General features: G+C 44.2%; 1 protein-coding gene across 4 annotated transcripts in view; it reads right to left on the bottom strand.

Annotated features, from left to right (window-relative positions):
• Window positions 1-25,985, bottom strand: part of ULK4 (unc-51 like kinase 4) — a 252,749-nt gene that overhangs the window by 187,511 nt on the left and 39,253 nt on the right. For all 4 annotated transcript variants that reach the window (XM_070391531.1, XM_070391532.1, XM_070391533.1 and 1 more), the window contains exons 18-22: window positions 25,003-25,110; window positions 23,177-23,260; window positions 18,165-18,326; window positions 9,649-9,831; window positions 1,639-1,766 (exon numbers count right to left, since the gene is read on the bottom strand). In XM_070391531.1, coding sequence (XP_070247632.1) covers window positions 1,639-1,766; window positions 9,649-9,831; window positions 18,165-18,326; window positions 23,177-23,260; window positions 25,003-25,110 — 665 coding nt within the window. The remainder of the gene's footprint in view (window positions 1-1,638; window positions 1,767-9,648; window positions 9,832-18,164; window positions 18,327-23,176; window positions 23,261-25,002; window positions 25,111-25,985) is intronic.

Below are 25,985 nucleotides of genomic sequence, written 5' to 3'. Positions count from 1 at the left end.
TCCCTCCCCCGGCCATCAGGCTCCCATCGCCGGATGGCAAATGGGGAACCGGGGTGGGTGGCAGCGAGATGGCCCTGATCACAGACTGGGCCTAGGGACCGTACCTGTGCATGATTTCGTGCACCAGGCCTCTAGTTAATAGTTCATCAAATGAGACATCAACTTCTAGTTTAGCTATACCATCATGTGTTGAAGTATTTCGATACCAATGGACATGAACTATATTTCCAGATATTGACCACTAGAAACAATGCTACATTAGATACCCTCATGCATGTTTCCTAAACAATTCATACCTCTATTTTTAGCAGCTAAATATCAAAGGCAGACCTGTTAGAACCAAAGTGATGGGTACTGTTAATAGTCCCAAGTGTTTCTGGGTTACTTTCCAAAAAGTTAGAGCTACTCACATTTCCAAGAGCCATGTTCAAAAGTGACTTTGGATTTCTAGTTCTGCTTAAGTTGGCGCAAGCCCAATCCTCTCAAGTCCCCCATCTTAAAAACTAAAAATCCCTGGGCATACTATTTTTAAAAGCACAGGAATGCCCGGCCGGCATGGCTCAGTGGTTCAATGTCAACCTATGAACCAAGAGGTCATGGTTAGATTCACGGTTAGGGCACATGCCCAGGCTGTGGCCTCAATCCCCAGTGGGGGCATGCAGGAGGCAGCCAATCAATGATTCTCTCTCATCACTGATGTTTCTATCTCTTTCTCCCTCTCCCTTCCTCTCTGAAATCATAAAACTACATTAGAGATCAGCACTATCATGAACACTTGTCATTGCTTTGATGAGGGGACATTAACTTTGACCCCTAATTAAGCAAAATGTTCTCTCTCCCCACCCACCAAAAAAAATTCTATTCTTCTCATTATACCTGTATTATAAAATATATGTACTCAATTTGTTTTCTCTCGTTATAAGTACCTACATAACATTCACAATTTTGCCTCTTGATGCACAAATCCTAAAATATTTACTCTCTAGCTGTTCACAAGAAAAAGTCTGTCAATCCCTAATCAAGATCCATCTCAACAATGCCAGGCTCTCCTCCACATTCTATAATAATTATAATGCTAGATTGAGAAATAGATATTAGACCATGTCTTTAAGGTCTCTCTGTGATTCAACAGTACATATGGACTAGACAGTTCAGAAGATGCTACTCAGGAAGCACTGAGTGTGAAGAGAACCGGGTACATGCAGGACGGCTCCGGGGAGGTGAAGCCCAGAGAGTGAGAGACCTGCCCGTCCTAACAATCCCGATCCCTGCCCTGCTCCTTCCTCTACTTCACCAGGCTGTCCTGAGGGCTGGAAACGGCACATTCCAGAGTCCTACAATGATGAAAACTACCACCAAGACCCTGGTCCAGGAAAACCTCCCAAAGACGCAAGCCAGAGCCACCTCAACACCAGCCTTGGCTCGTCCTCAGACCTGGGAAACTCCAGCTAGTTCCCACCACCTGCTTCGTTTCACAGCCTCCCTGGTCTCCAGGGTGTCCAAGCTGAGGCTGCACATGAAATATTAAACCGAGAGAAAACCGAGAAAAAAATTCAATTCCAGATACACAGAGGCTAAAAAATAATGAAACGGGCACCAATCTGAAGACGTTGATGAAATCATCAGAGAAAGTCATACCTTGCTTGGCAGCTGAGCAGCAGCATCTCGTGGTTATGGATCAAAATATATAAAAGAACCAGGAAGGCTTTGGCTCGAATGGAGGTTGAGGGGCTGTCAAGCAAACGGATAATTGTAGAGACAAAATCCTGTGGAAGACATTAACATCTGCTTTAGAAAACAGGAAATAAATAGGGCAGTCAACTCTCAAGGTTAATGGATTATAATAACCAAACAGAAAGCAGGCAATAAAATAATATCAGCTACCATGTCTGCATTCTTAATTTGTGCCAGATGCTATAGTAAATTTTTAGTATGTATGATCTCATTTAAACCCGAAAATTAGCCATAAAAAGTTGACAATATTCTCCCTATTTTGAAAAAGAAAAATGAATCTTTGAAAGGTTATGTGATTTGCCCAAATCCACAAAGTTGGATTCAAATCCCGGCCAGTCGGACAGCAAAGCCTGCCTCTTAACCACTCGAAGACACAAGTGCAAGTGTGGCCATGATAACTAGAACTGGCGGCCACCACTGCAGGCAGACAGGAGCCTCTGAGCAAACCTGCACACGCTCAAGTCCTAGAGACGTAAAATAAAAGCAATACCCCACACATGGCACAAGAGAAAACATATACCCTATGTAATTAAAGGTGTAATGCAGAACAGAAGAATAAGTATTACAGGTTTTCTTCCCTTCTAACAAAGAGATTGTACATCATTTCAGGTGTCTATTAATATGCAAAAGAAAACACAGAAACACACACACAGTTAATGAATGTAAGTAGGCAAGAATATGGAATTGTGTTGTCACCAAGATGGCTGCAGAGCAGGAATACAAATTCCTAAGAGTCCTTCCCAGAGGCAGCACCTAGCAGTGACAGCGTGTCCCAGGCAGATGAAAGCAGCTCGGTTTTTTGCCATGCCCCAGGCCTTTACAGTGGGTGCGATATTGTCAGACAGGAAGAATGTACACAGATGTACACAGTCAGGTGTACGTTTCGCTGAAGGATGGAGACGTATCTATGTCTCTCTACCTATGCATCAGTCTCACCTAGTTCCTGGAAAAAAAAAAAAAGCCAATTCATCACCATTCTATTCAAAACAGAATCAACACCAAGATTCCCTGAGTAACAGATCTGCTTCCACCTTATGTCAGTCAACTATCCACCTTTCCAGCACAGACAGTAGAAAGCCCGGTCCCCACAGTCACCTTCCAGTTCTAACGTAGACTCTGTGGTCCAAGGACCATGATCACAAATCTGTTTTCCACACCAACACGACCCTACACACACACACACACACACACACACACACACACACAATTCCAAAGCCATTCAAACATCCACTAGCCGAAGACTGAAAGACTACTCCAGATTCTAGGACACTAAAAAGACATGGTAACTGACTACAATTCAAGATCTGGAGGTTTTGTTCTGCATAAAAGGACATTACAAGGACAATTGCAAAATGTGAATAAGGTCTATAGATTAGCTAATAATGATAAATTAATGTGAACTTGATTTTTAAATCCATGGCTTGTTTGGGGGGAATATTCGGTGAAATAATTGAAGGAAATATCTTCTATAATTGGTAAAAACACACATGTAAGAGATAGAGAGAAAAACTATAAAGCAAATATGGTAAAATGTTAGCCTTTGGTGAATGTGAGTGAAGGGGATATTGCAATCATTTGTATTACACATCCAACATTAAACTTAGCACCTAATCAAAAGGAGATCTACTCCAAGGATCATTGACCCAATAGCTAAAGTTAGAATTCTGAGCATCTTTGACTTTCTCTTCCTCCTCCATCCCATGTCCAATAGATTCCCAATTCCTGCGAGAACAACACCCCACCATCGATGCCTTATTTCAATGCACCATCTTTCCTGAATTACTGCAGGAGGCTTTATCCATCCTTGCATTCTTCCATCTATTCTATAAGATGCAGCTGCAATGAGCTTCTAAGACAGCAAATACGATTATGTTAGTCACCTATAAGTTGACTATTATGTTCAACTATTCTCAACAGTTGCTGCGACCCTTGAGATTAAGTCAGTACTAAGATTCTTGCAAATTAAAATGATACACTTAGGATTTTGAGTGAAACCAACCAGGCAAACTATAGCAAATACCAGAAATAAAGGAAACGGGATTCTGAAGAAGACTGCCATTGGGATCTAGGCCTAAAAGCATCTCGTGCCCTAAATCAATTCTCATTTGGCCACTTCAGAAAAGCTGAATGGGCAGCACTGACCACCTCCCTACAACTAGTTGCCCAGGGCGCCGTGTTTAATCTTACACAAGGGCACCACACTTCTAGAACAGTTACTCTTACAACACCCGAGGAGGGGAGATTACAGATTACATCCAAGGCTTAATGCCACAGAAGACTAATCAAACGACCTTCAGAGAAGCACAAATGACCTCGGGTCACTTCGGCACGCAATCCACTGTGTACTCAGCTTTGACTGAAATCCACCCGGCCATTCGGCTCAGCACACCTAGAAATTGCATGTGGGAACAAAAAGTAGAAGCCAAACCACAGCAGGATGAGTTTATGTCCAACATTCAAATGGTACTTGACAGAGATTTCAGAACGGACATATCTATCGAACATAAAGATGATGGGACGGAATATTCAAAATGTTAGGAATGGGCCCACACAGTGGAAGCATCCACCACAAACAAAATGTTACCCTTATCAGAATTAAGCAAAAGGATGAGCCATCCCTTAAAAGGGGAAAATTGGAGGTGGATCAAAATAGTGATGAGGCAGAACACTTCAGAATTATCTCTTGTAAATCTCAAGCTGTGAAACTGATCTGCTTCAATCAGCTGTCCCAGGAGAAAATCGAGGAGGACAGCCTGGCCATCCCTGATAACAGCCTCCAGGAAAAGCAGTGAGAAATCACGTGCATAACTACACTGACACAATTTTCACACTAACGGAAATGAAAACCACGCTGATTAAATCTAAGATGGCTTTTGGATTCACTTTCCTTAAAGAAGTTTAGCCAGGTATCTAATAAAAAATGTCTCAAGCAGAATATATTTATTAACGAGGACAAGTTAAAAATATAATACGCACTCCTAATCTGATTAGCATGCATAAATTACCATCTTTTAAAAGCTTGATTAGCAACCATTGAGTCTATATGCCTAGTGATTTGTGAGAAATAAAACCTTAGTAAACTTAGCGTTCAGATTTTTCAAAATTCTGCAGGCACGAAATTTCATAGTGATCTTCCACAGTGCTTACAAATAACAGAGGTCTGCGGCTTCTAGTTTATTATTCATCACTGTTGTGCTGCTTGGTCCAAATGCTAAACCTGAAACAAGGCTTCAGTCAAACCAGACTGCACAAACGGAGAGAGACAGCGGCTCCTGTCAAAATTAATAAGCAAAAAACTTAAAAGGCAGAATCTCCGTCAATGGCACTCAGAAGGAAGCCGTCTGACCGGCGAGCCTGAACAAATTCACCTGTGGAATACAGTAGGGCTTTAAAAAATTCGTGTTATATCATTAAGTGACTCCCAAAGCAAACGAAGTCCAAAGGATGCATTACTGATGATCCGGCTACGGAGTCCATTCGAAGTCACAGATGCCAGGAACAAAATGACTGAGGCAGGAGTTTGAATCTATGTAACTTAAGTTGATGTGAGTTTTTTAAGCTCAATTAATTGAAATGCAGCAGAATGGGATTCCAGAAGTTTCATATGTTTTCGATTTCCTAACATCAAGAATCTGGCACTGAGTTCTTAACATAAGCTCTTCCTGTGTATTTTTTTTTTAATTAAATCTTTATTGTTCAGATTACATTTGTTCCTCTTTTTTTTCCCCCCCATAACTCCCCTCCTCCCAGTTCCCGCCCCACCTTCCGCCCTCACTCCCCACCCACTGTCCTCATCCATAGGTGCACGATTTTTGTCCAGTCTCTTCCTGCATCTCCTCCTCCCCTTTCCCCCCCAAGAATAGTCAGTCCATTCCCTTTCTATGTCCCTGATTCATTATAATCACCAGTTCATTCTGTAAATCAGATTATTTATGCACTTGATTCTTAGATTCACTTGTTGATAGATGCATGTTTGTTGTTCATAATTTGTATCTTTACCTTTTTCTTCTTCTTCCTCTTCTTAAAGGATACTTTTCAGAATTTCGTATAATACTGGTTTAGTGGTGATGAACTCCTTTAGCTTTTCCTTATCTGTGAAGCTCTTTATCTGACCTTCAATTCTGAATGATAGCTTTGCTGGATAAAGTAATCTTGGTTGTAGGTTCTTGGTATTCAGCACTTTGAATATTTCTTGCCATTCCCTTCTGGCCTGCAAAGTTTCTGTTGAGAAATCAGCTGACAGTCGTATGGGTATTCCCTTGTAGGTAATTGAGTCTCTTTCTCTTGCTGCTTTTAAGATTCTCTCTTTGTCTTTTGCTCTTGGCATTTTAATGATGATGTGTCTTGGTGTGGTCCTCTTTGGATTCCTTTTGTTTGGGGTTCTCTGCGCTTCTTGGACCTGTAAGTCCATTTCTTTCACCAGGTGGGGGAAGTTTTCTGTCATTATTTCTTCAAATAGGTTTTCAATATCTTGCTGTCTCTCATCTTCTGGCACCCCTATAATTCTGATGTTGGTGCGTTTGAAACTGTCCCAGAGGCTCCTTACACTATCTTCGTATTTTCGGATTCTTTTTTCATTTTGCTTTTCCGGCTGGGTGTTTTTTGCTTCTTCGTATTTCAAATCTTTGACTTGATTCTTGCGCTCCTCTGGTCTGCTGTTGGGTGTCTGTATAATATTCTTTATTTCAGTCAGTGTATGCTTAATTTCTAGTTGGTTCTTTATCACAACATCGAGGGTCTCATTAGATTTCTTGAGGCTCTCATCAAGTTTGTCGGCAGTTTCTAGCAAATTATTGAAAGCCCTCAAAAGTGCGTTTTTTAGCTCTATATCCTCCATTTCTGTCATGTTTTCTTGTCTCCGCATTTTTTATGCTTTCTTGGTGCACCCCCTTGTGGTCTTTGTGCACCAGTCTTGTTGTAGTTAAGCCTTAGTTGTTGTCAGCAATACTAGGGGTGAATTGACCTCCAGGCTAACTGGCTATGAGAGTCAGCTGTGTCTGCAGTGGGAGAGCTTCTGTGCTGAATCTCTAGGGCGGTGCTAATCTAGCCTTTGCCTGAGGCTATCCAGCAAATGCCTCTGTGCAGGGCTTGGGCGGGTCCCAGGGGATCTACAGGGAGGGCGGAGCGAGCAGTTATGGCTGCTCTCAGTTCCGTTCCCAGTGGCTCTGCAACCGCTGCAAACCTCGGAGAGAAAGCTGCCTTCCCGATTCTCCCGTTTGAGTCTGGGTCCCTAGAGACTCACCCGGATCTGGAGCTCAGAGTCTGAAACTCCCTCCCAATTGAAAACAACAACCGTGCCCTCCGCTGCCGGCCCACTCCACATGCACTCCGCACCTTAGTATTTCACCTCCGCACTGCATCTCCTCTGAGTCTCGATATGGATTTCTCTTTCCTTCCAGTTGTAGAATCTCTCCTCAGCCAGCCTTCCTGTGGTTCTGGGTGATGTCCGTTCCGTCTTTTAGTTGTATTTTTGAAGTGGTTGTTCGAGGCAGCAAACTCCGGCGTTAACCTATGATGCCATCTTGGTTCTCTCGTGTGTATTTTTAAGCCACACCAGTGATTTAATTATATACAAAGCAGTTATCTAGTTAAGTGTAATATTCACATACTTTCCCCTTCTCTCTATATGCATACACACACACACACGTATGTATAGACACAGTTGTATTTATATGTGAATAAACCTCTGTGTGCATATGTCAGTGCAGGTTTAGGACAACATACTATCCATCAACCTTATTCTCATTTCTTGGCTTTAACTTATTCAAACAATAGGAAAAGTATGGATCACCAAACAATATACAATTGATCCCATTTCTGTAAAAAGATTCTAATGGCATGTGTGCGTGGCAACAGGAAGGAGGGAATTCAGCGGTTCTCAACCTGTGGGTCTCGACCATCGGAAAACACATATAGCATATCAGATATTTACATGACGATTCATAACAGTAGCAAAATTACAGTTATGAAGTAGCAACGGAAATAATTTGATGGTTGGGGGTCACCACAACATGAGGAACTGTATTAAAGGGCCTCGGCATTAGGAAGGTTGAGAACCACTGGAATAGATGAATGTAAGTGTATGTGCACATATACTAGTATATTCGCAACAAATGTGAATTTGAAAGATACATATCAAAATTTTTAAAGAGATTATCTTAGGGAGCTAAGTACTTTATTTTAGTCTTCTCCTCCCTCCCAACCTCCTGCCATGTCCTTTCATGCCTGCTGCTTACATACAGCTTTGCTGGCCTTCTTTCTCTCCCCAGGTCTCCCCAACACATCCCACACCTCAGGAAAGCCCAACTACCAAGTTCTTAGTTGACCAGCTTGTGAAATATCATTTTGAAACTAAATTAATTCATGCCTGTGCTCGGGTGAAAAAAGAAAAGCTGCTAAAACTCTCAGCCTCTATTATCACAATTTACACAGTCAAACTACTCGAGTGGTGCTTTTTCTAATACACTGACAACAACATTAATGACTTGGAAAATTTAGTAGCAAAAATTAGATATGCAGACTGGTGGAAAAAAATACTTTCTCTGAGGCTCACATCTCTTAGCAAAGTCTAAATCAGACTAATTAAAGGCAAGCAGCGGCTTGCTCTCTGTCTGACTTTCACAGACCAAGTTTACTATGCAAACCTGACCATTATTAACAGTAACTATCGAAATTTTAACTTTTAGGATGAAAATCAAAATTGAACATGCTGCATGCGATGCAGAGGAACCACGGGAAACGCGTAAGTGGGTCCATTCACACTCAGCGGCGTCACCGTCACTGTTCTGCAAGCCCCCAATGTACCAAGCATTTCCGTCCGAAAAGCGATCAGTGGCCCCATAAGGTATAAAAACGCTGCACTGAGATTCATAAGACACATGAGCACATGAAACAATGGGCAAGTCTGCTCACTGAAATTCTCTCTTTAATGCGCTACTTTCCAAATGTATATATAACCACGGTCCACTTTTTCACCTGTTAACACCTCATTGAATTGAACACTAATACTCTAGGACAGGGCTTCTCAAACCATAACGTTAAAACATGTCACTTATGTTTACACGACCTCAGTAAAATGCCGATTCTGATTCTGCGGGCCTGGGGTGGGGCCTGGGGGAGAGCCTGGGGAGGGGGCCTGGGGTCTGCGTTTCCAACACCCCCCAGAAGACACCAATGCTGGCCCAGGGACTCTCTTCAGCAAGGAATAGAGAAGACACTTTTTTTTTACTTTTTATTCTTGTATGTGCCCTGACCGGGATCGAACCCGCAACCTTGCTGTCTCCGGATGATGCTCTAACCAACTGAGCTACCCAGCCAGGGCCTAGAGAAGATACTTTGAGGAAGGCTACCCTACAGAGCCTTCTTCAGAGCTCTACAGTTTTGTGATGTGATTTTACAAACGACTGTCCATGAATTAACTGGAAAGCAAAGCAGAAGGGGACTAAGTTAAAAACAGGAAGAAGGGGGCTCTCAGGGTACGTGGCACTGACCGAGAATTAGACGAGAGAAGGAATAAAAATGAGTCCCTAAGGCAGGCAAAAGAGATGGAGGGAAAGGTGGAGGAAGAGGAGGAGGGGGATGAGGAGGAGGACGAAGAGGACGAGGGGGATGAAGAGGGGGAGGGGGAGAAGGAGGAAGCTGAGGGGGAGGCAGGAGAAATACTACTGTATAGAAAGGACATTTTCTAGCTTTTCATTACTGACATGGGACCAGCAGGCAGAGCCATTTCCATTTTAATCACTAAAAGACTCTCCCAACATCTTCGGATGAGCGGCCTACGGTACACAGGTTTGGCAAAGTTCAGAAAGCTCCCTTGAGATGAAAATTAATCCTACAGAGATGATATTCCTTGTCCACTAAAACTGCGGAAGGAACAGTTTTAAGGCAGGGCACTGGGCGAAGGGGATGGCAAACCTTTTCCTGGATTAGTCTCTGCAGGTGGATCCCACAGGACAGCATGGCGGTGAACAGGGTCAGCAGGTACTGCTGGACTCTGCAGATGGCGGAGGCCAGGGCGGCGATCACCGAGGTCAGGCCCACCTTCTCAATGACGTTCTGGAAGGCGGACGGGGAGTGGCGAGTGATCCTGCACAGGGCCTGCGGAGACAGGGGACCGGGCCTCAGTCACTCCAAGGGCAGCAGCCAGGCCTGTGCAGCGTAGAAGGCACTTACCTCGCTCCTTCGTCACTGCTTTTGGCTTAAGTCAATAGGAAATTATCAACACATTTAAAAATAAAACAATAATCCAGCTGCTAATGAAAACTAAAGTTGTTTTAAAACATGCGCTACTCTTAAAGTAATAGTCATATAAGTTATGGTGAGCTAACTATGATAAACTAATTCATAACTCTAGATAGGAAAACTTCCCCTTAAGCAATGAACATCATTAAGTGCCCTCTTTTGCAGACACTGAGCTAAGGGCTGGGGAAATAGACACAAAAGTATGTATCTAGCATTTATTGTTTAGTATGTGGAGAACACCGAGAACATCTGCAGACTAGCTCATTTGATTCTCCCAACAATAGGTAAGTAAAGTATTATTATTAACCCCACTTCATAGACGGTAAAACTAAGGCATAAAATATTTAAGCCATTTGCCCAAAAACATATAGCTAGTAAGTGGCAAAGCTGGAATTCAAACTGAGGTTATCAGACCCCTGGGCTTTTCCTAAATTGCTCATAAACTATTAGAGATGAAGCCTGTAATTAATAAACTAACAGAATGTAGTACATGTTGGAATAGGAGTGGGCTCAGTAATCGTGCTCAGAAAGGCAGGAAAGGCCACTCAGCCACAGCTACCTCAGCAAGGTGTGCTGAGCCAGTTCCTGCAGGGGAAGGAGGAAATGGACGGCGGGAAAGGAAGGGAGGAGAATTCTAGGCAGAGAGAGAGAATGAGGATTCCCATGGCGAGGGGAGAGGAAGAGCGTTTGTCTGATGCAGCAGACCCTGCTTCGGAGGAAGGAGGGCAGGCAGAGAGTAGGAAAGAGGAAAACAGGATCCATCTGCAAAAGTAGGCCCAAGCCAAAGAAGGCCTACCAAACTAGGACCTTCTAGTCGTATGCCGTGAGCCAGCGATTTTACACTGGGATGTGGCAAGAATTTTTAGAACATGCATTACCTGACTATTTAGTCCCTTAGATTGTCAAATAAAAGGTGACAATGGCCAACACAACAGGAGCTGTCCAGTGTGAGTGAATCAAAGTTATATCTATTTTTTGTCATATCGGCAAAAATATATTTTTTGGCGTGCTGCAGAATTTTGGTAATTAGTTTATGTGTGTCATGAGATGAAAAAGGTTGAAAAACGCAGCCATAAGCAAAGGGAAAACCTCAAAAGTTTTAAGTGAGAGAGAGGCATGGTCATATTCCGTGTGTCCATGGGAGACTTCAAAGAGAGACATAAACTTAGGCCAGAAATAGTTTTACAAAAACATTCCTTATAATTAATGTCATAACCTCCTTCCTGATTTATATTTAAAATGGATTTATAGCCTTGATTATGAAAAGATCAAGTATAAGATGAATTGCTATTATGAAAAGATCAAGTAAAAGATGAATTGTTAGAAATATTACGATGTCAAAAGAAAGGACGCCAGGCGGGAGGGAGAGAAAAGATAAAGACTTTGAGAAATATTTTCATTTTCTTGAACATCTCAGGAAAAATTTTAATATTTGTTCCATCTCCAAGAATGAACTTCCTTTAGAAGGTATTCCTAGTGATGAAATAAGGAAAACAAGTGCTGGCTGGCTTAAAGTCAATCTCCCACCAGAATGACATGTTTAAAGTGGATGTATTTCTTTTATGCCAAACCACACTTCCAGTCTTTATGAAAATGCTAATGTGACCTATTGCAACCAGAAAGGAACAGGTAACACACATAGCTGTCCTCAGGAGTGAGAAACGGAGGTGAGAGGTAGAAAAAGAAAAAAGGGCACCCGGCCAGTGTGGCTCAGTGATTGAGTGTTGACCTAAGAACCAGGTGGTCACGGCTGGATTCCGGTCAGGGCACATGCCCGAGTGGCAGGCTCATACCTAATAGTGGGGACACAAGAGGCAACTGATCAATGATTCTCTCTCATCATTGATGTTTCTATCTCTCTCTCTCCCTCTCCCTTCCTGTCTCTGAAATCAATAAAAACATATAAAAAAAAAAAAAAAATTTTTGAGGGAATCGAAGATGGCGGCATAGGTAAACACCGGAGACTGCCGCCGTAAACAACCACTTCAAAAATACAACTAAAAGTCGGAACGGACATCACCCAGAACCATAGGAAGGCTGGCTGAGGAGAGACTCTTCAACTAGAAGCAAAAACAACAGCATTCCGACGCACAGAGGAGGCGCAGTGTGGAAAATTTAAAGGTACGGTGGTGCGGCGGTGCGCGCGCAAAGCGGGCTGGTGGCTGAGGGCGCGGTTGTCGTTTTCACTCAGGAGTGAGTCTCAGACTCTGGGCTACAGATCCGGGCGAGTCTCTAGGGACCCAGACTCAAACGGGAGAAGCGGGACTGTCTGGCTACGGCCCCTCCGAGGTTTGCAGCGGTTGCTGGGACAGGACTGAGAGCGGCCATAGCTGCTCCCTCCCCCCGCCCTGTTGAGCCCGCCCCGCCCAAACCCTGCACACAGCCATTTGCCGATCGCCTCAGGCAAGGGCTGGACTAGCGCCTCCCCAGAGGACTGAAGTTTTCCACACAGCTGATTCCTACAGCCAGTCGGCCTGGTGGTCAAATCCCTCTAGTGTTAACTACAACAATTAAGGCTTGGCTAGAACAAGACTGCGCACAGAGACCACAAGGGGGTGCACCAAGAAAGCATAAAAGATGCGGAGACAAAAAAACATGACAGAAATGGAGGATATGGAGCTAAGAATCGCAATTTTGAGGGCTTGCCATAAATTTGTGCAGAGCCTCACGAAAACTAATGAGACCCTCGATGCTACGATAAAGAAATTAGAAAGTAAGCATACACGGACTGAAACAAAGAATATTATACCCAATAGCAGACCAGAGGAGCACAAGAATCAAACCAAAGATTTGACAAAAAACACCCAATTGGAAAAGCAAAATGAAAAAAGAATCCGAAAGTGTGAAGATAGTGTAAGGAGCCTCTGGGACAGCTTTAAGCGGTCTAATATCAGAATTATTGGAGTGCCAGAAGATGAGAGACAGCAAGATATTGAAAACCTATTTCAAGAAATAATGGCAGAAAACTTCCCCCATCTGGAGAAAGAAATGGACTTACAGGTCCAAGAAGCGCAGAGAACCCCAAACAAAAGGAATCCAAAGAGGACCACACCAAGACACATCATCATTAAAATGCCAAGAGCAAAAGACAAAGAGAGAATCTTAAAAGCAGCAAGAGAAAGAGACTCAATTACCTACAAGGGAATACCCATACGACTGTCAGCTGATTTCTCAACAGAAACTTTGCAGGCCAGAAGGGAATGGCAAGAAATATTCAAAGTGCTGAATACCAAGAACCTACAACCAAGATTACTTTATCCAGCAAAGCTATCATTCAGAATTGAAGGTCAGATAAAGAGCTTCACAGATAAGGAAAAGCTAAAGGAGTTCATCACCACCAAACCAGTATTATATGAAATGCTGAAAGGTATCCTTTAAGAAGAGGAAGAAGAAGAAAAAGGTAAAGATACAAATTATGAACAACAAACATGCATCTATCAACAAATGAATCTAAGAATCAAGTGAATAAATAACCTGATGTACAGAATGAACTGGTGATTATAATGGAATCAGGGACATAGAAAGGGAATAGACTGACTATTCTTGGGGGGAAAAGGGGTGTGGGAGATGCGGGAAGTGACTGGACTAAAATCATGCACCTATGGATGAACACAGTGGGTGGGGAGTGAGGGTGGAGGGTGGGGTGGGAGCTGGAAGGAGGGGAGTTATGGGGGGAAAAAAGAGGAACAAATGTAATAATCTGAACAATAAAGATTTTTAAAAAAAATAAAATAAAATAAAAATTAAAAAAAAAATTTTTAAAAAAAGGACAAGGAAGAATCTTCAACCTTTTCTGTCTGCACTGTTCAAATTTTTCAAATAAATGCCTATTATTTTCTTAGGATTTTAATTACATCCCAATGCCATGACTGCATTAGACATTTTTAAAATTACTACAAGGAAATAAGCATTTACAGGAAAAGCTGACTTTATTAGTAATGTATACATTTACTACCATTTCTGAAGTTACTAAGCAAACAAATATATTGAAAAATTAACATCTGCAAAGCACTAATATATACTGTTCCCTAAAAAAAAAAAAAGTGTCCCTTTCTTCATGGAACTGATTAGCAAGTGGGATCCTTATAAAAGTCCTATTTTAATCATTCAAAAAGGACAACAGACAACAGGATCTCAAACTGATATCTGCACTCCCATGGTCATTGTAGCATTACTCACAACAGCCACGGTATGGAAACAACCTAACCACCGGCAACAGATGACGAGGGGGGAAAAAAAAATGTGGCCCAGACATACAATAGAACGTTATTCAGCCGTGAGAGACATGAAAATCCTGCTATTTGTGGCAACATGGATGGGCCTTGAGAACATCCTGCTGAGTAAGATAAGTCAGGCAGAGAAAGACAAATACAGTATGAAATCACTCACATGTGGAATCTCAAAAAGCTGACCTCATAGAAACTCAATGGTGGTTGTAGGGAGTAAGAGGGTGGGGAAAAGGAAAGATGTTGGTCAAACAGCACCAACGTCCAGTTTTAAGATGAGCAAGTTCTGGGAATATAATACAGAACATAATGATTACAGTTAATAATACTGTGATGTATATTTGAAAGTTGCTAAGAGAATAGATCTTAAATGTTGTACCACAAAAGAGAAATGACAGTTATCTGATGTGAGGGGGGTGCAAGCTACCACTATAGTAGTGATCATTTTATAATATACTAGAGGTCCGATGCACAAAAATTCGTGCAAGAGTAGGCCTTCCTTCCCCTGGCTGCCAGCACCGGCTTCCCTCTGGCACCCAGGACCCAGGCTTCCCTCCACCCGCTGGCAGGCACCCAGGACCCAGGGCTGGCTTCCCTATGGCCCTGGCTTGGTTAGGAAGGACGTCCGGAGACGTCTGGTCAAATTAGCATATTATCCTTTTATTATTATAGATAAGGACCAAATCAGCATGTTGTACACCTTAAACTTACACAGGGTTACATGTCACTTATCGTATATAATAAAAGGCTACTATGCAAATCGACCAAAGAGCAGAACGACCGGTCGCTGTGACATGCACTGACCACCAGGGGGCAGATGTTCAACGCAGGAGCTGCCCCCTGGTGGTCAGTGCACTCCCACAGGGGGAGCACCGCTCAGCCAGAAGCCGGGCTCACGGCTGGCAAGTGCAGCGGCGATGGCAGGAGCCTCTCCCGCGTCCACAGCAACACTAAGGATGTCTGCTGAGGGCTCCTGGACTGCAAGAGGGCGCAGGCCGGGCTGAGAGACCCGCCCCAAGCTGAAAAAATAAATCACTGACTCCATTTCAAACTTAAACCAGAAATCTGTCTTCATTTACAGGCAGCCATATCAGAATGATATTCTGTGATATAAACTCTACTGTAAACAGCTTTCAAGTAACTTTTCAGTCTCTCCTCTTTCTTCCGAGGGAGTCACAGGTGGCTAGGTTGGATGCCACAGTTTGGAAGCTATGAAAGTAGGGTTCTTCACGTCTACAGCCCACACTGTATCTGTTTCCATAGAACAGGAGCAGCTAGTATCTGGAAGCGGGAACAGGAAACATACATTCACTAAAAACAAATCTTGTTCGGAAAGTGAACGTTTTAAAAATTCATTTATGATAATCCTAAGAAAATTGCTGTTTAGAAAATCAAAACAAAATTGTTTCATTATTTTTCTAATCCAAGGATTTAAAAAAAGAACATTTTCAATGGAGTCCTTAAAGATCATGCTACAGCCAGAACTTTTCAAGCAAATTAAGGTTCCTCCCAACAGTGACTTCACTACAGAGAAAAACTGACTTTTTATCGATATAGAACCCCTACCCAATCACAATGGGCACATTTCGTGATCAGAGACTTCTCAAGACCACTTCTAAGCGTATTCAGAGCAACATAAGGGCGACTGGAATGGTCTGGTCTTTGGAATGCTGCTCAGAAGCCCAAGGCTCTCCATGAACTGGCCGCTCTGGATATTAAGCTCTGGTACAGGGCTTCTTGGAGGCTTAAGAGCACATAAGTGCTCGTATTATCTGAATTTTAAAATAAAATCAGATCTCAAGTGGTATGGTTTTGAAGTATTTATTTATTTTAAAATAGAGTTTGAGACGACATTCTAAAACTGGGAACAATAGTTCCAGTTCAAAATTTGCTTCCAAAAGAACATTGCATTACCTTCAGAATTTCTATTCAATAAAAAAGCTCTCTGAGAAATGGACTAATTCAAAAGAGAAGGCTGTGTACATATTAGATATGTGAACAGGATCACTGCCGAAGAAATTTAAGAATCATTCCTCTTTTTTTTTGTCTTTTGAATGTTTTACATGCCATATTAAAACCACCTTGGAAGTTTTTTCAAACTACACACACTCTCCTCCAACCAAGAGATTTGAAAACATAAGAAGACAGAAAAGAAAAGAAAAGAAAAGAAAAGAAAAGAAAAGAAAAGAAAAGAAAAGAAAAAGACATTTTTTGTATAATTGGCAAAATGTCAGTGAAAAATTATTTAGATGAATGCTAAGAACAAAATACCAGAAGCCCCAGATGAAAAATGAAGCTTCATGTGTCAGATGAAGAAAGGGCTAGAAACTACAAGACTTTGGTGCGAACAACTGGAAAAACTTAGCCAGGAAAAGAAACCATGCAGATATAAAGATGGATGTGAGAACATGAACCCAATTAAAGCAAGACAGATTTTTTTTAAAGGCCAGGATTAAAATGGATGCCTTAAGATATAATCCCAAGACGCCTGGAGAAAGTTCACTGGCATACTCTGTGACTAACTCTGACGGCTCCTCCATAATTACTCACGTGGTAATTAGGTTTTGTAATTTTGAACTCACATGGCTCCTGAAGCGGGGGAGGAGGAGGAGGAGGGTGTGTGTGTGTGTGTGTGTGTGTGTGTGTGATGCTATATATCCTTTGCTTAAGATACTCTGTGAGCAGGATTGCTAGCCCTTTATTTTCAAAACTACATAGGTGAATTAAGATAAGAACTAAAAAATATCCATAAATACCCACAGGATTTAGCAACATGCAAGTCATTACAGATCTCAACGGGATCAGCTTCAGTGACATCTTTAGGACAGATAGCAGACTGGGTGAACAGGAAATAGGCCAGAAAGGAGCGATAATTTGTAATGACAACTCTGTATAAACAAGTATGATGGCGGTGAAGAGGGATGTGCAGCCGGGAGTCCTTTGGACATATTTGTGTGCTTTTGTTTTGGTTTGTTTTGGTTTTGTAATGGGGCAAAGAATACCTGAATGCTGATTAGAAAGCTCTGGAAGGACAGGTTAGAGATTTAGGAAAGAGCAAAAATAACCACCAAGTGAGGTTCCCAAACAGGGCCCAACACACAGGCCTGGAGATACCCGAGCGGTTTGTCTGACAGGAGAAGAGACAGTCAGAGGCAGCAGGAGGGGAGAGCTGAGGAAGGTGTGGATGGGAACACACCTCTGATGCGCAGGCTCAAGTGAGGGGAATTCCCCCTGGATGCCTCACCTTCCCCTGGGGAGTCATTTCCTGAGGGTGCTGAGGGAAGGGCGGGGTTGGAGATGTAAGGAAGCGGGAAGTTAGGGAGCAGCCACAGTGGCGAGTGCACGAATGAGCAGACGGAGAAAGGCAGTGAGGCTGCCAGGCAATGCTGAGCGGTCAAGGGATTAGTGTCCAACCAGGGGACAGAAACTAATGTCACGAGGAAGGGCTGTATTTCTTCAAAAGACTAGTAAACGGATACAACCCTGTTAACACGTCTTCAAACATAATTCTCCTTTAAACCAAGTTATTATGACCTTGTGCGCAAAGTAGCAGACAACGAATCAAAATACAAAACCCGAAAAACCACAGATGCCTGGGGATGAATTCATTTGAACCACGTGATAAACCCATTTAATATAAAATCCAAGAGAGGGAGCTGACGGGAACACTAAAAATATGCCAAACCAAATCCTGCTTTTCCACTATCGCCTCCATATAGTTTTGGTCATATCATGGTTCCTCCCCTCCCCCAGGTCCCAACAGAATTTCCTGACAGTGCCAATGTTGTCCAGCCCCTGCTATGAAACTTCTACTGTAGGAGAAAATCAAGTTATTTTTCTCACCAACTATTACTCGGAGGTTCCTGTTTCCTACCTATTCAATTACTCTATTTCTCGCATAATTTTTGCAAGCTTGGTGTTTAAATATATGCGAATGTATCCCCCAAAGACGCTCCATCTTACCGATATTGCTGTGATCCTGAGAGAATCGACAGTGGAGTGTTTGAAGAGGTACCATAAGACGGGTCCAATCTCTGCCGTGATGAAGCCCTGGGCCTGCGCAGAGCAGGTGGTGCAGACGTTCTCGATAATCTTCGCTGCCATGTGGTTCACCACACGTTCCTCCTGCAGGAGAGCAGAGAACGAGGAGGAGGTGAAAAGGGTGTTACTTAGTATGGGAAACAGACATGTCACTTTTTCATGACCACTGCCAATAAAGGCCCGACACCAGGAGGGTGTGAGCTGCCCCTGGATGGGTTAGGTGTTTTAGGAGGTGTGACCATGCTTTCAGGCAATTATGAAGCTATTACCAATAACCTAGCATAATATAACATATTTTAATAAAAAAGCTGAAATAATATGGAAAAAACACACACAATAAAAGCATAACGAAACGGGAAGGTGACTTTAAAGACACAAGGAGCAGGCAGAGCAATCCTCAGAAGTCACTCAGGGCCGGGAATAATTAGTGAACCAACTGACCAAAGACCATCTACAGATGAGGCATCGAGGAAAACCTAAGAAAGGCGTAGCCTCAGTAGTGTGACCAAACAAACCCGTAAGGCGGTTCTGGATTGTCCTAACAGCGCTTAAAATCCAGCCTCCAGAAGGGTCAAACTGTTTCCAAGGAACTCAAATGAGTCCAAGAAAAAGGACAAAAGTACTTAAAGGAATTCAGAAAAAGTCCAGCACCCAACAATGTAAAAATCAAAGTGTCTGAAATCCAGTGACATGTTACCACACATGCCAGGAAGCAGGAAAATGTGACTCAGAAGAATCAGTAGATTCGCCCTGGCCGTGGGACTCGTTGGTTGAGCATCATCCCGTACACCAAACGGTTATGGGTTCAACCCCTGGTCCGGGTGCATAGGGTAGGCCACCAATCGATGTTTCTCTCTCTCCCTTCCTCTCTCTCTCAAATCAACCAAAAGCATATCCTTGGGTGAGGATTAAAAATATATAAATGTTAAAGTACTGTATGTCTGATGTAATCCCATGTTTGTTTAACAAAATGTATATATTTTTATTAATATATATACACATATGTATATATATATACACACACACACACACACACACACATATATGTAAAAGAAGGGCATACAACACTCTGCTCACTGTGATTACAACCGGAGGGGGTGTGGGGAGAGGGATGCACTAATTTGACTTTAGACATTTGTACATCGTTTGCATTGTTACAGTATGAGTGTATTAACTTTTCAACCCAAATTTATATATTTTTCATGAAAAAATATTTTTTTTAATGAGAAAACATTGAATTACATCTATTTTCAAGCCATAGTTTTACGCTCTACTAGCTATATATTCCTGGGCATTTTGATCCCTGTGCCTCAGCTTCATCATCCATAAAACGGAAATAATAAAACACAAGGCAGTTTAAAAATTAAATGAGGCAACATACAGCCCTGGCCAGTTTGGCTCAGTGGGTAGAGCGTCGGCCTGCAGACCGAAGGGACCCGGGTTCAATTCCAGTCAAGGGCACGTACCTTGGTTGCAGGCTCCTCCCCGCCCGGGGCCTGGTCAGGGCTCGTGCAGGAGGCAACCAATCCATGTGTTTCCCTCACATCAATATTTCTGTCTTTCCTCCTTTCTTCCACTCTCTCTAAAAATCAATGGAAAAATATCCTCAAATGAGGATAAAAATAAAAAATGAGTCAACATACATGAATACTTAATCTAGGTCATAAAAAGTAGTAAATTCTCAATGTGTGAGCTTTACTTCCTATTATTATTTAATGCTATGTGGTACGAATTGCAAGGCTGCTAGAGAAGAAATGTCAAAGATATTTGAACTCTCTCAAACTCTGACACATTTTGTCTCTCAGAATGAGCACTGGAGGGAACGCTTCTCCCCATTCCTGATGTTTCCTTCCACGTAGCTAGGATACATCAATGTGACACTTGTAGCCTCTATTCCTTCACTCAGCTCTACCCAAGGGGAAATACAAGGCTTCATCTAGTTGCTAACAGGATGTGCTAGGAGCTCAGTTCAGCTCCTTCCCTTTTCCCTGACAAAGGCCACCCACAGAGTTGTCTTCTTTTACCCTCCCCCATCATAAGTCCCTGGATAGGGACTCTGCTTGAAGAGTGCTGCTTTTTTTTTGGGGGGGGGGGGGGGGAGGGGGAGGGGGACCGCTATGATTCCCTAAATATGGGAGTTCAATATAAGGAAGCCTATTTGCCCATAGATGTAGCTATGTCTTCCGCCCTAGCTCTCATTATGTACATATTAGTATATGCCCTAGTTCTATTCATGTACAGATATGCCTAGTTCTCTTTATGTACAGATATGCCCTAGCTCTCTTTATGTACATACTAGAGGCCGGTGCACGAAAATTCGTGCACTGCTGGGGGGGGTGGTCCCTCAGCCCAACCTGCACCCTCTCGCAGTCCAGGAGCGCTTGGGGGACGGCTCCCCATGGGGAGTGGGCCTAAGCTGCAGTCTGGCCTCCCTCTGCAGGAGGCAACTGGCAAGGTGACCTGTGGGCTGATTGGGGGATGGCACTGGCTGGCGAGCAGTTGGCCCCACCTCCAATCGCCCCTTCGTCACTGCCAGTCACTGTCGCCCGCCTGCCCCCTCTACCCCCACCCCCCCCTCCCCCCCCCCCCCCCCCCCGTCTGCCATCCCCTCTCCCTGCCCGCTGAAACCTGCCTTGGCTGGCCTGGTGCCACCCACTTGCTGGCCCCGCCCCCCACTGACCTGCCTTTCCAACACTCAATTGATTTGCATAATAGGCTTTTATTATATAGGATATGCCCTAACTCTCATTACATATATGCCATTTTTGTCCCATATGCCTTGCTCTGTCTCATTTCTCATTAGGTTCTGAAACTTTTCCCCTGAATGTGGGGGGAGAGGAGCTATTATGTGGGACCTCTCAAATACCTTACCATGTGCTTTAGAGCGTAACTGTCAGTCAATTCCTAGAGGACTCACTCCCAGTACCAGAAGACCACACCTACTTGAGCACCCAGGTTGGAAAGGGGCCATGTGTCACCCAGTGTTCTACAACTCAGGGAGACTGTCAGGCCAATTCAACTCCCTCCTGCCATCCTGGTCCCTCTGGGATCCCCTGACGGACATCACACAAGCACCAGGATTGGGGCTATTTTCTGCTTAATTAACTCTTCAGAAGGGATAGCGGAACTAAACTAATATCTGTCATTTAAATCAAAGACCTACTTCATCATATCATGAGGATAAAAGCTACGATGATTAGAAACTGATCCTATGAAATAAGCCTATGATAATTAGGCTTTTAATGAATAGTTGTACTATGTTTTAATGGTGTTGAGCAGATCTAATGTACTGCAGGTGATAGGGGAAGAAATAGAATATTGAGGATCAGCTAGAATTGTAAGAAATACTAATCATGCTCTGTTAACTGTGATTGGGTTGTTCTGATTAAAGGAGGCACATTCTAACCAGGCTGGGAATTGCATGTGGGACCTGGGAGCTCACCTGGAAATGCAGTCCATCCTCCCCATCAGGGAGCTGCCTATTATCATGGAAAGATTAACAACCTCCTTGCAGAAACCAGAGCTGTCAGCCCTTTGAAGACCCGCAGGCCTTTGCATACCCACAGGCCTTTGCAAATCTCCAGCCCCCATTCCCTGTAAACCTCACATTTGGCCTACCCTTTGCCTCCTTCCCCATGTAAACTCTGTCCTTCTACCCAATATTAACATCTGGCTTATAGTGAGGTGGGGGGCAGAGCAGATTTTTTGGATGACCTGCTGCTCTCTCATGCTGGCAGCAGGATTGGGATAAACACTCACATAAGATTCAACCCTGTCTCTACTTAATTGGCTCAAGTAGTGACAGGCAGCCTGGACACCTTGGTTGTCTGGTTACACAGGTAGTCTTGACAAAAAAAAAAAAAAAGTTTTGGTATCAATATAATTATAATTTACATGCCTACTTTTCCAAAACAGAATAACAAAATTAACATCTAAAATAAAGGTAATGTTAGCTGTGAAGGATAGGACCAAGCTGGCTGTGGTGGCTCAGTGAATTGAGCATCGTCCCTGGACCAAGAGGTCCCGGCTGGATTCCCAGTCAAGGGCATGTGCCTGGGTTGCGGGCTCGATCCCCAGTGGGGGGCGTGCAGGAGGCAGCCAATCGATGATTCTCTCTCATCATTGATGTTTCTATCTCTCTATATCTCTCCCTTCTCTGAAATCAATAAAATATATATTTTTTAAAAGAATAGGACCTATATCTGAGAGTTAACTTAAGAAATAAATAAAATACATTCGCTGACTGCCATCAAGAATTCAAAATCAGCTGTCATATTATTCCAGTATTTTTTTAAAGAAACAAAGGTCTTTTTCTTATTGTTAGTCTCTTCACTGAATACACCTTTCATTTTTCTAATATTAACCAATTCTCCTCAAGTTGATTTACAGATGTATTCTTTTTAAAAAATATATATGTTTTTTGGGAGAAACGAAGATGGCGGCATAGGTAAACACCGGAAATTGCTGCCTCCCACAACAACTTCAAAAATACAACGAAAAGACAAAACGGACATCATCCAGAACTACAGGAAGGCTGGCTGAGTGGAAATTCTACAACTGGAAGGGAAGAGAAAAGCACACTGAGACTCAGAGGAGGTGCGGAAGTAAAGTGCAGAGGTACGGAGGCGCGCTTCCCAAACTGGTGTCTCCGTAGCTTTCAAAGGCGGGAAGGATTAAGAATACGTTATTACAAGCTACTTATGTGGCTGCTATTTGTTACCACCTTTTGAAAACGAAGGAGAACGCTGGTTCGCTTCTCCGCCTGCTCCTCGGGAGGGCACTTGCTGAGGGTGGCTGGTGGCGGGATTGAAATTCAGGAGCAATCCCTGCCTGACAAGCTCCCGCACCGCTGCAGGCTACAATCCCACGCACAGCAGCGCTGCCGGGAGGGTTATTACAATCGAGGGCGCAGGGAGGACAACAAAGGGCCTTACCCCTTCCCGAAGGCACCTCATTAGCACCGTGTACGCAGCCAGGGGAACGGCCCAGCATTCTCGGGGGTGCTTTCTTTTTTCTTCCTAAAATGAAGTGGAAGAAAAGGCTGTGACGCTCGCAGCACAAAAGATATTAACCCATTCCAGAGAAAGGTGCAGTTTCAAATACACCAACTCTCTAAAACTTCCTAATATTCTCTTTACAGTACGATTTACCCCGTCAATTACGATCTGACTGGGGGGAGGGGGGGGGGCAGTCCCTGACTGCACTGCACAGACTGGGACTGCGCCTATTGCTTGCTTTGTTTCATATGATGTTGATCGATCCCCTCATCAGAAGCTAGAGGGGAACTGAGAAATGGCAACAGGATCTGGCTGACAGAGAAACCACCCTATTGATGAGCGCTATATGGAAAGCCACAGCAGGTAAGGGGATAGAGCAGCGGTTCTCAACCTGTGGGTTGTGACCCCTTTGGCGGTCAAAGGACCCTTTCACAGGGGTCGCCTAAGACCATCCTGCATATTAGATATTTACATGACGATTCATAACAGTAGCAACATTACAGTTATGAAGTAGCAACGAAAATAATTTTATGGTTGGGTCACAACATGAGGAACTGTATTTAAAGGGCCAGAAGGTTGAGAACCACTGGGTTAGAGGAAGGCTAGACGGGTGGCTCCATCTCACACGGCTTACAGCCAGGTCTCTAAAGAGACCCATGCACAGGGAGAACACGCAGACACCTGGGAAACCCCGCGAGCAGGAGGAAGCGCAGGGGCGGAGGGAGGTGTGCAGGCAGGAGCAGGCACAGTGGGTGCGTGCGAGGAGCTGGGGGAGGTCAGCATGACGGAGGGAGTGAGCGAGTGGGGGCGAGGGAGGCTGAGGTGAGGCAGGCACGGGGGCCTAGAAGCAACTGGAGGGACTGATGACCGTGAGCAACACGAGAGGCACAGGGCCTCTGAGGAGCGACACCTGCCGTCTCTCGTGTGTGTAACAGGCTCGCCATGGCTGATGTCTGGAAAACACACTTTTACCAACACAAGAGCAAAGCCAGGAGACTGTCTGGGAGTTCTGACAACAAGCCAGGTGAGAGATTATGGGCTGAACCAAAAAAAACGCAAACGAACACCTGGACTAGGGCGGGAGGCATCCCCGACAGAAGAAAGGACAAAAGCCACACAAACTGCAACTGCGTTGCTCTGTAACGTCCTCTGCAGATCCCACTCCGCCTTCCGCCCTCCTGGTCCCCTGGGTGTGAGCAGAGCGCCCGCAGGCGGGCTAGGTCTGTTACACAAGGTGCACCATCACTCCGGGCCAGCCTCTCCTCGGTCAGCACGGACTTGAGATTTTGCCGTTGACATATATTCAAAGTGACAGGCCCACAAAAGCCCTCATCTCCTGAAAAAGTACGGGTTTTCGTGGACCCGGGGGCAGAATCCCCTCGTCAGGTTGGCTATCATAAGATGCGGTCGCCTGTCCTGGCCACAGACGTGGGCTTCATGAAAACAGCCTAGCTTCCGTCCAAGCAGAGTAAGCGCCAAGGAAAGCGATTCTCGACATCTACTTTCAGAAACAACCGGAATATTGCGGCACACCGGCTGAAAATTGCTGCTCTAAAGCAAAAAAGGGGAGGGAAGATGACAGCCAGACAGACGGGGAGCGACCGACAGCCTCTCTCCTGCAGAGCAGCATCTCTCCTGAGCTCCTGCGGCGAGCTCTCAGCGGCAGAGTCAGGGAACTTTCATGGGCTATTAATACTCGCCGGCCGGGACATGTCAGAGCGCGTCCGCGCGCAGCAGGGCTCATCTCAATCAGACAGGCTCACCTGGGCGGCCACCAGATACAGCAGCTCCCCGAGGACTGGCAACAGGCACTGTTTTAATTTGCTGTTCCTGAAGTTTTCCCTAATTAATTCGGTTAGGAGAGTAATTGCCTGAAAGGAGAAAAAAAGAACAAGTATATTATTTGATATGTATCTCTCAGTTCTCTCACCTGTATGTAAAAGGCAAGACTCTCTCCAGAACTCAACTTCCATTTTTAAGAAGCAGTTTCCAAATGATTTTCAAAATATGGGCCTTATTCCTGAAAGAAAAAAAAAATAGTAACTGTCCCCGATGACAGTAAAAACGCCTCCGGGAAAACGCACTCCGGTCAGGAGGGCACCGGTCAGCTGCCAAGCACTTTCGCCGCGTCACTGACCCGGGGAGGCAAGTGCTGCGCTCACTGTAGAGACGGGGACTCGGGGGGAGGGTCCAGCAAGTCCCCGCCAGCTCCCCGGACAGCCAGGATGGGCACCAGCGCGCCCAGCACGCCCCCGTTTAAAAACTCTCACATTGCCCTAACGGGTTTGGCTCAGTGGATAGAGCGTCGGCCTGCAGACTGAAGGGTCCCAGGTTCGATTCAGGTCAAGGGCATGTACCTCAGTTGCAGGCACATCCCCAGTAGGGGGTGTGCAGGAGGCAGCTGATCGATGTTTCTCTCTCATTGATGTTTCTAACTCTCTATCCCTCTCCCTTCCTCTCTGTAAAAAAATAAAATAAAATAATTTTTTTAAAATAAATAAAAACTCTCACATTGCATTACACTTTTAAATGATTCCTTCAAAAACCTGAGAGTAGAAATATTTTCCCAAAGCTTCAATACGATCCACGTTGACCCTCAGCAGCAAGTATCAAACATAGTTCATTTCCCGGGAGCGATGCTAAGACAGTGCCAGCCCCTTGTCGCCAGAAGGCACACACGTCACCAGAATGCACACACGGTGACCAGGAAGCGGGGGAGGAAGTTTTCCGATGGCATGTGAATCCC

This window comes from Myotis yumanensis, unplaced genomic scaffold (genome assembly GCF_028538775.1).
Source record: "Myotis yumanensis isolate MYYU_CA2020_CCGP unplaced genomic scaffold, mMyoYum1.0.hap1 SCAF_14, whole genome shotgun sequence".
NCBI classification, from domain to species: Eukaryota; Metazoa; Chordata; class Mammalia; order Chiroptera; family Vespertilionidae; genus Myotis; species Myotis yumanensis.
This window is presented reverse-complemented; position numbering and strand designations above follow the sequence as displayed.